At 39.8% G+C, this 11,069-nt stretch overlaps 1 protein-coding gene and 1 long non-coding RNA gene across 4 annotated transcripts; one reads left to right on the top strand and one right to left on the bottom strand.

The window, feature by feature from the left end:
- Positions 1–2,648: 2,648 nt before the first annotated feature.
- LOC146713500 (uncharacterized) lies at positions 2,649–3,651 on the bottom strand. Its single transcript, XR_014917954.1, has 2 exons — positions 3,552–3,651; positions 2,649–2,754 (listed from the first exon to the last, which is right to left on the bottom strand). It is a non-coding gene; the product is annotated as an uncharacterized LOC146713500 (long non-coding RNA).
- Positions 3,652–4,974: 1,323 nt separating this feature from the next.
- Positions 4,975–10,473, top strand: LOC146713499 (uncharacterized). 3 transcript variants are annotated; one of them, XM_085448469.1, is made up of 3 exons: positions 4,975–10,022; positions 10,183–10,313; positions 10,406–10,467. In XM_085448469.1, the coding sequence occupies exons 1-2, from the start codon at positions 5,151–5,153 to the stop codon at positions 10,291–10,293; spliced, it is 4,983 nt and encodes a 1,660-aa protein (XP_085304595.1). In that variant the 5' UTR covers positions 4,975–5,150; the 3' UTR covers positions 10,294–10,313; positions 10,406–10,467. The 3 variants fall into 3 exon arrangements, with proteins under 3 accessions (XP_085304595.1, XP_085304581.1, XP_085304589.1); XM_085448455.1 differs by having other exon boundaries at positions 4,975–10,313; positions 10,406–10,473; XM_085448463.1 differs by lacking the exon at positions 10,406–10,467 and having other exon boundaries at positions 10,183–10,365.
- The last annotated feature ends 596 nt before the right edge of the window (positions 10,474–11,069 follow it).

Genomic DNA, 11,069 nt, shown 5'->3' with positions numbered 1-11,069 from the left:
AGTCAGCACAGCTCTTGGTTATCATCAAGATATTATTAGGCAACTTGTTTTTGCCTGTTCAGCTACAATATCTGGGAGCGTTTTTGTTTTCTGGGGTCTCCAGATCCTTAGAAATCTCTTTGTAAACCTTTACAGAACTATATGTGTTTGTTTCACATTAGAGCAGCTCACGACTAGCAGTTTAGGGACAATTAAATATTCACATAGGGCAGGGGTCTCAAACTCCACTCTTCAAGGGCCGGTGTCCTGAAGCTTTTCCACGTGTCCCTGTTACAAAACACCTGAATAACATTTGTAGGTCATTAGTGAGAGTATAGAATTTGACTGTGTTGAAGTGGCATCCCCGAAGACTGTTCAAATTTAAGTAATTTAAGTGTTTGGAAAAATGTACTTCTAAAAGTACTTTCATTGCATCATGTTCATTCACTCATGAGCTGCTATAACATGAATCAAATGGCTGAATTACCACCTCAGCATGCAGTCACGTTCTGTAGAGTTTTGCTAATGACCTACTAATGTTATTCAGGTGTGTTGCAACAGGGACACATAGAAAAGTTTCTGGACACCAGGCCTTAAGGACCAGAGTTTGAGACCACTGGTGGTAGGGCATGGTGGATTTCAAAAGCTTCTTCCCTTAAATCACTGCCTAAAAACTGCTTTTTGTAATTTGTCATAATGACTTGCAAAATATAGGTGGGATGAAAACATAAACATAAGACATTTTATAGTGGCCTGATATTTTTATCAAGGCTGTTTTTTGAAAATAATCCTGCCCTAATTTACAAAAGATGAACTGTCTGAAAGTCATGTTTGTTTGTTTGTTTAAGAAATGTGGGAATCTCCAGCAAAGATCTTACATGCAACAGCTCAGATACAGCACTCACTTCTGTTCTTTTTATCATGAAATGATCTACAAAGAAATGATCATCATACTAAATTTTGCTAATTAGGCCTTTATATCAGCTATGATAAGTTTATTATAGATTTAGTGTAGTGCTTATTGCTGTGTATCAAACATGCCCCAAATGTGACTGAAATATGTAGAAACTGCTGTGTAGAAACTAGCTGTCTCCAAATTTCTCATTTTGCCAAAATTCATACAGAGTGACCTGAAACTGTGCTGTAACCTCAGTGTGTTGGTTTTGTTGGACCATTTAATATTTACAGTAAGTTACTGTAGCAGCACGTCTTAGTTTGAGTTTATAGACTTAGTTTATTGTTTTAATAGAATGTAAAAATGTCCTTATAACAGTTCCACCATCATTTGTTAAACATTGTCATTCTGTTCAGTCCAATAATTTACTGTAGAAGTCTTTAGTATTTAAAGCCCTACATGTATTGTATTTTTGAGATTATAAGGCATAATGTCAATAAACAAGCCTGTTTTTAAGGCAGATTAAGCCAAACAAACAGTCAGATAAGTCAAACTTTATTCAAGTCATTCACAAACAACTCTCAACACTGTTCAGTTGTAACACATAAAATACAGAACAATACACTCACTTTTTCAGTTCATTCCTCATCCACAAATCCATCAAACTCTTCATGGGTTGATCAGTTTGAAATCTGCTTCTTAAGCATGTCTCTTAGCACGTGCCAGGTCCTTGTACACACACCATAATGTTATGTTGAAGCACCGTACGAATTACTCTGCGAGGGTCCTGACTATGGTAGCCATAATGCTCTGACAATACATCAAGCAGCGCAGCTTTGTAGCTTACGAAGTCTTACTAAAATATTTGACAGAATTTTGAGCGCTGTGTACCACAGAAATCCCGTTTGAGGTCAGTAAGCATAACCAGAATTGATACGCTAGGCACATTGTATGTTTTTGAGATAATGACAGGATTTTAGGTGTGCCATATAGTCTGAAGAATATGGTAAATCCAAGCATGTTGGAAATATGACTAATTCCATGCCTTTTGTGTCTTACAGGTGACCTGCTGCAGAAGATCCTCTCTCTCTCTATCATTATAAGCAATTCTGTCTATCCTATCACTCTCCCAACTCTATCTAATTTGAAAGCCATTCTATCTTGTATCCCTCTATCCCTACTGCTCTATCTAATTTGAAAGCCATTCTATCTTGTATCCCTCTATCCCTACTGCTCTATCTAATTTGAAAGCCATTCCATCTTGTATCCCTCTATCTCTACTGCTCTATCTAATTTGAGAATCCAAGTTTTGAGAATCCTTTCAGAATCCAATTTTCAGAAATCCAAGTTACCAGAACTTGATCTATCTGTTACAGAATTCTGAGAGATCTCTGCTCTCACTGCTCTTTCTTTCCTGTCATTAAGCTCTCTCACATTCAGTCATTTTGCTTTAAATTACAAGTTGAATATACAGTAGTAGAATTACAGTACAGTAGAACTTATAGTAGAAACTACTTACACAGCCCTACATTTGTCATTTTAATTTTGCATTAGACTTTAGTTTGGACTGCTAGTTTGGCTTACTTTGATCAATTGTATAAAATATCACCTTTTTATAAGTTTATTTGTAATAAGATAATCTGGTTATTTTGTAATACATACATTCAGATAAATAAATCAGATCCAGTCTGTTAGTCTGTTTCATTGGCTATAACATTTGACTGCAAGTTTATAGTATTATTATTTAAGGACAAACCCATTTTGTCACTCAGTGTAAGTATTCAGTCAGTATTGTCATCGAGAAGTGCCTGAGGACCCAGACTTCCTGTTTCCTGACTGCTGCAGAACATCCAGCTGAAGAAACCCCGTTTCTAAAAGAGCTACAATAAAACGGACCAAATTGTTTCCAGAGAACTTTGAATTTCCTTTATTTTGAGTTTGGAGTACAAATCAGCTTTTTAACATCTATTCATATATTCATAAAAACATTTTATAGTATAATAGTACATTTCTCAGATTTAACAGTAACTTAAGGAGTTATAAGTTTTTCTGTGTTTCAAGGTTCAGTTTTGTTTATATTTGTGTATAACCACATATAAGCTCCAGATTGTACTTCAGCAAAATGCCAAGAAAAAGTCAAAGGTCGCAGTCCCTGAAGCTTAGATGGCAAAAGCAGAAAGAACAGGTGAATGTTTCTCAGAGCAGTGAGCAGGTAAAGGTGTGTGTTTCAGCTTTTCCCAGCACAGAAGTGCAGAGCAGTGTTCAGACAGCCACAGTGTCTTATGCAGATGTGGTAAAAAGAAGTGTTCCCTCAGTGTCTGTCCCAGAGCCTGAAGTTATGCAGGTAATCCAGACTAAACCCCAGCTAACTGTACAAACACAGCATGATGGAGAGACAGCCACAGTGTCTTATGCAGATGTGGTAAAAAGAAGTGTTCCCTCAGTGTCTGTCCCAGAGCCTGAAGTTATGCAGGTAATCCAGACTAAACCCCAGCTAACTGTACAAACACAGCATGATGGACAAGCTCCAGGACAGTCTCATGTACAGGTTACAAACAGTGAAAGTCCACGAGTGAGTAGCGTCTGTGCTTCCCGAAGCCAGGCCGCTCCTAGGTATGGAAAGTACCGGAATCAGCAATGCATGGCTAACAGTTTGGTTTTCCTGTCATTCTTACACGAGGATGAATTTATTACCAGAGCAGATCTAAACCGTGTGTTGGACAAAGGCCATGCCGTCTATTCAGATGCCAGACTGAGGTTTGTGAACAGTGTGTTTCTAGCCTGCGATGAGCTTCCCTCAGTTGTTACCAGCCGCAGACACGAGTATCAAGTCGACATGTCTCAGTTTGCTCATTACGGCACATTTGATGGTACAGATCACTTTCCGAGCCTTGAACAGGGATTACAGTGTTTGGCTTCAGACGTTCGCTATGCTTTGCTAGTCATGGGAGGAACAGTCATCGCTGTTAGCAGGCTGACTTCAGGTGAATATGCATATTTTGACCCTCACCCACGTAAGTCTACTGGTATGCCATTGTCGCTAAGTGTAAGTGGTGGAACTGCAGTTATGTTGAAATTCACACGTCTTAATGACATGATTGACAGGATCAAACGTTTGTACAGAATGTTCAGCATCGCACCAAGCTGCACTTATGAACTACAGCCCATCGAGTTTCACAGTGAAAACGCTGCTGACCAAAGAGATGCTAATCAAACCACCGAATACAGACAAACAGCTACAACTGTTACAGCACCAGCTTTAAATGAAGCCGTTCATGAAATAAACTCCCAAAGATCTACTGACCAGACACAGAAGACTGTGAGAGACACTTTAACGACTGAAGTGACATCATCCAGAGTGGATTATTCAAATGAGACAGCTGCTACTGAAAACAACCATCTTCCTTCTGAGTATTTAGAAAAAGAAACATCTGCATCCTCTGTGAGAGAAACGCAGGTAACATCAGATTCTGTTCCTCAGAATGATTCAAACACTGCCTACTGTTTAACTAATATAACAGAGGAACTCTCAAATAAACTGCTGAAATATAATAAACAGCAAAGGAGAAAAATAAGGAGAAGATTATTAGCCCAAGAAAAAGTACCACAGAGAAAGGAAAATCAGAAGAAGAAAGAAAGGCAGATGTACAGGTTTGATGAAAGCTTCAAGACAAAGAAAAAAAACTCAACTAAGAAGTGTAATGATCCTGATCACAGACAGAAAAAGAGTCTGTACAAAAATGAGCTGTATAAATTAAATGCTACCTATAAGGAGAAACAGAGAGAACATTTAAGAAAGATGTATAGGGAAAGTGCTAAAATTAGAGAGAGAAAAAGAGAATGTGTCATAAGGACATATAAAGACAATCCCCTATTCAGAGAAAAGCAGAAGGAACGTATAACAAGAACATATAGAGAGTCTCCCATATTCAGAGAAAAGCAGAAGGAACGTGTAACAAGAACATATAGAGAGTCTCCCATATTCAGAGAAAAGCAGAAGGAACGTGTAACAAGAACATATAGAGAGTCTCCCATATTCAGAGAAAAGCAGAAGGAACGTGTAACAAGAACATATAGAGAGTCTCCCATATTCAGAGAAAAGCAGAAGGAACGTGTAACAAGAACATATAGAGAGTCTCCCATATTCAGAGAAAAGCAGAAGGAACGTGTAACAAGAACATATAGAGAGTCTCCCATATTCAGAGAAAAGCAGAAAGAGCGTATAAGAAGAATATACAGAACTTGTGCTGGATTCAGAGAGAAACATAAAGCTTACATGAGGTCATATGTATATAACCTATATAAAAAAAGCGAAGATTTTAAACAGAAAAAACGATCTTATATGACAAAGCGGTATGGAGAAGAAAAACAATTTCAGCAACAACACAAGGACAATATGAGAGAACGAATGAGAGTAAAATATTGGAACGGTTTTTCTTTTAGACAGATGCATAATATCAGATGTGCAATGAATATAAAACGGAAATATCGCCAGATGCATCGACCAGCTGAGAGTTTACAGTGTCATCCAGAGAACACTTTAATGAATGAGGCCATATCTCGTTTCAGATCCAACATTAAGTCAGCACCATCTTATGTTTGTACTGTTTGTCTAAAAGCTTCTTTTCCTAATCAGGTGAAAATCTGCAAAAGAGAAAATTACTCAAAACACCAGACTGTAGCTCATCAGTGCCTAACTGGTAAATTTGTTCATGTGTGTGATGAAGCATGTCATGATCACTGCAGCTTTCCTGTTGAGAGAAAAAAAGAGTATATCTGTCACACATGTCACAGTTCCCTCAAAAGTGGATGCATGCCCAGGCTTGCTGCTGTTAATGGTTTAGAACTGCAGGATATTCCAGCTGAACTTTGTGATCTCAACATTCTGGAGAGACATCTGATTGCCAAATGCATACCATTTGCTAAGATTATTCCTCTTCCAAAGGGGAGACAGAGACTCATACGTGGTAATGTGGTGTGTGTACCATCTGAGGTCCAACAAACAGTTGACAGTTTACCGAGGATCAGAAGCCAATCACAGATCATGAGGATAAAGCTGAAAAGACGACTGTGCTACAAAGGCCATCAGCTGTTCCAGACTGTCACCTGGTCTAAACTCATTCAAGCTCTGCGTAAACTGAAACAAATTCATCCACAGTACACAGATATTATTATCAGAGATGATGCATTGCTTTGTGATCCAACGTTACCTGATGATGACAGCAGTGATGAAGCCAGCATGGCAAGTGATGATTATAATGAAGCAGATTTAATGGAAATTGACAACTATGAAAAAGATGCCCTTTTGTGTGAAAGTGAGTGTCAAAGTGACCAAGATATTAATATGCAATCCTGTGATGAACAACCAGAGGAACAAAATCCAGATGAACCAGAAAGTGATTTGAACAATGGAGGTTTTGCTCTAGAAAGTTGTCTGCAGCCTGTAGACATTTCAGAAGAGATTCTCTGTTTCACTGATAACACATATTGTGTGGCTCCTGCAGAAAGAAACAATCCTGTTAGCTTCTTCAGAACTCCTCATTTGGAAGCCATGGCATTTCCTGTGCAGTTTCCTACTGGTCAGAATACACTGGATGAAAAGAGACTTCTTAAACTCACACCAAGTGCTTACTTCAAATCAAGGCTTTTCAACATTGATGCAAGATTTGCTAAAGACACAAATTACCTGTTTTTCTCACAGTTTGTCACTGAAATACACTTGGCTAATTCCAGTATGACGATACAGCTAAGGAAAGGTAAAACTATGACCAAAGATGGACGCAAAATCACATCAGGAATGTTACAAAGTAAGACAGAAGTAGAGAAGCTGGTAAGAAATAAAGATGCAATCAGATTTATGCAGCCACTCAGAGGAACTCCAGCTTACTGGCAGAAAACTACCAGAGATCTATTCAGCATGGTTCGCCAAATAGGAACACCTCAGTTCTTTGTCACTTTCTCTGCTGCTGAGATGAGATGGCCTGAAGTGATTCAAGCAATAAAGAGACAGCAAGGTGAAGAGGTTGATTTTGAAGCACTGGACTGGTCAGAAAAGTGTGAAATTCTAAGATCAAATCCAGTAACCACCATGCGAATGTTTGATAAACGTGTTGAGGCTTTGTTCAGAGATTTGCTTTTTTCTCCTGCACAGCCCCTTGGTGAGATCATTGATTACTTTTACAGAGTTGAGTTCCAGCACAGAGGTAGTCCACATATACACATGTTGCTGTGGATTCGAGAAAAGGTAGAAGCAGATGTGGATGACGACCAAACTGTCTGTGACTTTGTTGACAGATACATCTCAGCTCAACTCCCTGATCCAGAAAAACAACCTGAACTGCACAAAAAAGTCACTGAGCTACAAAAGCACAGCAAAAACCACACAAAGACATGCTTTAAGAGTGTGAACTCTGGTTGTAGATTTGGGTTTCCAAAACCACCAGCCACAAGAACAATGATTGTGAGACAGGATGAGGATTCAGACACTGAAGCTGCAAAAGCCAAACTCAGACCTTTGTTGAACCTGCTGAAGGAACCTGAAGCTGCTTCCCTCACCATAGAGCAGATTCTGTCACGATGCAACTTAACAATGAATGAGTATGAACAATGCCTCCAAGACATAAACAAGAAAACAGCTCTGATTCTGAAACGTGACCCAAATGAGTGTTGGATCAACAATTACAACCCAGACCTGCTTGAAGCCTGGAACTCTAATTTAGATGTCTCATTCATTTTGAATGCCTATTCATGTATAGAATACCTCTGTAAATATATAACAAAGAAAGAATCTGGCCTCTCTGAATACCTGAAGACAGTTATTGACAACTCTGATAAGAACACCGTCAATGAGTGTGATGAAATGAGAGCTGTGATGCAGGCTTACTCAAAAAAGAGAGAGATCAGTGCACAGGAGTGTGTGACTCGAGTCTGTGGCCTAAAAATGAAAAAATGTTCCCGCAGTGTTGTATTTGTACCAACAGATGATAACCCAGTAAAAATGAGTCGGCCCATGAGCTTCCTGGAAAGCACAACACACGACAGTTGTAATATTTGGATGACAAGTTTGAGTGATAAATACAAATGCAGACCTGAGACCCCAGAATATGAGGAAATGTCACTGGCTGATTTTGCTGCCTTGTGCAGGTTGGTGAGTGGTCCAAATGAAGGAAAAGATGTGCTTCCTCTTCTAAACCAGCTTGGATTTGTACAAAGGCGAAAGAATGATAAACCAGCTATAATCAGATATTACCACTGTTCACAGGAAAAAGATCCTGAGCAATATTATGGTCGACTGTTGAGACTTTACCTTCCACACAGATCAGAGCAGGAACTGAAACCACAAGGGTTCCAAACCTATCAGTCCTTCTACAACTCAGGTTTTGTACGACTTCCATGTTCAGACCACAGTGAGTCTGTGAAAAGGGTTGTGAAAAGAAATAAAGACAAGTATGAGAAGAACTCTGAGGATATTGAGAGTGCACTGGAAGAGTTTGAACAAAATAGGGATGTTGTGATTGATGAATGGTGTAATCTTGCTCCTGAATCTGAAGTTGTGAGGCTGCAATGTGATGAGAATCTTCCTGAGAGACATTCTGATGATGAGAACGAACAGGAGAATGTCCCCGACTACAGTCGTCAGTCTGATGCTGTAACAGAGATCAGAGCCATCAGAGAACAACCTGCAGTAGATCCAGCCGTGGTACGTGTAATGTATCAGAATCTGAACCAGAAGCAGGCCTGCGTGTTCTATGCCATAAGAGACTGGTGTATTCAGCGAGTTTGTGGTTTGAACCCAGATCCATTTTTCTTCTATATCAATGGTGGTGCAGGAACTGGAAAGTCACATCTGATTAAGTGTATTCATTCTGAAGCATCAAAGATCCTGAGCAGACTGCCTGCTAATGCAGAAGAAGCTGACATATCAAATCCAACTGTTTTACTGACTTCATTTACCGGTACAGCAGCTTTTTCTATCAATGGCTCTACATTACATTCTCTACTGAAACTACCCAGGAGTCTGAAACCACCCATTCAAGGACTTGGTAACCAACTGGATGAAGTCAGATCTGAGCTGATGAATGCTGAAATTATTGTTATTGATGAGATTTCAATGGTTTCAAAACCCCTTTTTGCTTATGTGGATGCAAGACTGAAACAAATCAAAGGCACTCAGAGACCTTTTGGTGGAATGTCAGTTTTAGCTGTTGGAGATTTTTACCAGCTGCCACCAGTGCGACAGTCTAAACCTCTCTGTGTTTACGATCCAGAACAGATTGACCTATGGCAGGAACATTTTCAGATGATCACTCTAACCGAGATCATGCGTCAGAAAGATGATGTGGCCTTTGCAGAGATGCTGAACAGGATTAGAGTCAAAGAAAAGACAGATGAGCTTTCTCAGTGCGACAGAGATTTGTTGTCACAGGCTGTGACTGCACCAGAAGAATGTCCAACTGAGGTCTTACACATTTATGCCACCAACAAGAATGTGGAATCCCACAACACAGATACCCTGAAGAAGCTTCATTCAAACATCATAATCATCAATGCAGACGATTTCCAGAAGGATAAATGTACAGGCAGAATGGAACGAAGAGACAAACCATTTACAGGTGGGAGAAATGATTTACCTGACACTCTGAATGTTGCTGAAGGAGCTCGAGTCATGCTGACCAGAAACTTGGACACACTAAACGGTTTGGTCAACGGTGCTTTTGGTATACTGGTAAAGGTGGTGAGATCTGAAAATGATGGACACATAATTAAACTGGGGCTCAGGATGGACAACCGGCAGCCTATGAGACACAACCGCAGTGCTAATGCAGCTTCTGATGATCTGGTTTACATTGAGAGAGCAGAGGAGAGTCTGAAGTTTAAAGGAGCAGTACGCAGACAGTTTCCTGTAAAGCTAGCATTCGCTTGCACAATTCACAAAACTCAGGGTCTTACAACACAGACAGCTGTAGTTTCAATGAAGAACATTTTTGAACCAGGTATGGCTTACGTTGCTCTCAGCAGGGTGACGTCTCTCAGTGGACTCTATTTGCAGGACTTGGATGAGAAAAAGATTTACGCCAATCCCGAGGTAACTGCAGCGCTCCAAACCATGAGACAAGCCAGTGTTGAGGAAATGATGCCTCTTCTTCAGGTCAGAGAAACAGCCAGCAGACTTGACACTCTTACACTGATCCATCACAATACAGAGGGTTTGCCATCTCACATCAGTGACATCAAGAGTCATCATGAAATGTGTTTAGCAGATGTTTTGTGTCTCACTGAGTCTCACCTTCAAGGCTCCTTTGTTGCAGACAGTCTTCATTTGGATGGCTACACCATGTTCAAACGCAACAGACATGTGTCCTACACAAACTTTCCTCACATGGCCAGCAGAAGTGGTGGGGGAGTTGTTGTGTATTTGAGGAATCATTTTCAGGTTCAGGTAAAACAGTATCTGCATAATGTCACTGATCTTGAGTTTTTAGTGTTGAAGGTTCAGGCTCCATTCCCTGCACTCATTGCTGTTGTGTACAGACCCCCTGACTACAGTTTGACACCATTCATGCAAAACCTGGTAAGTCTTTTAGATTCACTTGAAATAATGGACTGTCACCCAATAATTGTGTGTGGAGATTTTAATGAGAACCAGTTGCAGAGTGGAAGAAAACAGATTCTGGAGCAGTTTCAGTCGAGAGGGTATTCACAGCTGATCACTTCTGGCACTACAGACAAGAACACCCTGCTTGACCTCATTTTTATTTCTCAGCCACAGAAATGTCTATATTCAGGTGTTCTGAGATCATATTACAGTTACCACAACCCTGTCTTTTGTGTCCTGTCCTCGAGCCAATCATGAAGTCGTCTGGTGAGTTTTGAAACAATTACAGATCATGTTTGTTACAGAGTTTACTGATTGTAGAGCATGAAAAATATTTTTCATTGAAAAAATTGTCTTCCCTACTCTGTCTGTAAGAAGACCCTTTCTTATTGCAATGTTATTAATCATTTCACCAAATCATTGCTGAACTTCATGCAGAGCAGAGAACATCTGCTATCATGCACCTCTGACCTGAAATGTGCTGCAACATTTATTAAACCAACATCATTTCTTTTATTCTCATGTTTTAAATGACTAAATCTTTTTACTGTGACGTATGTAGCTCAACAAACGAGATCTTCCCCTCCAAGGGCTTGAAAA

Source organism: Copadichromis virginalis, linkage group LG3 (assembly GCF_057382275.1).
Source record: "Copadichromis virginalis isolate Kocher_CV1m ecotype Utaka linkage group LG3, C_Virginalis_male_GT1.1, whole genome shotgun sequence".
Taxonomy (NCBI): Eukaryota; Metazoa; Chordata; class Actinopteri; order Cichliformes; family Cichlidae; genus Copadichromis; species Copadichromis virginalis.
Note: the sequence above shows the minus strand (reverse complement) of the source record. Positions and strands in the feature narration are given on the sequence as shown.

Excerpts from the sequence above, each read along its gene's own strand:
- LOC146713499 (XM_085448455.1), top strand. The coding sequence starts at position 5,151 with ATGAGGTCATATGTATATAACCTATATAAAAAAAGCGAAGATTTTAAA.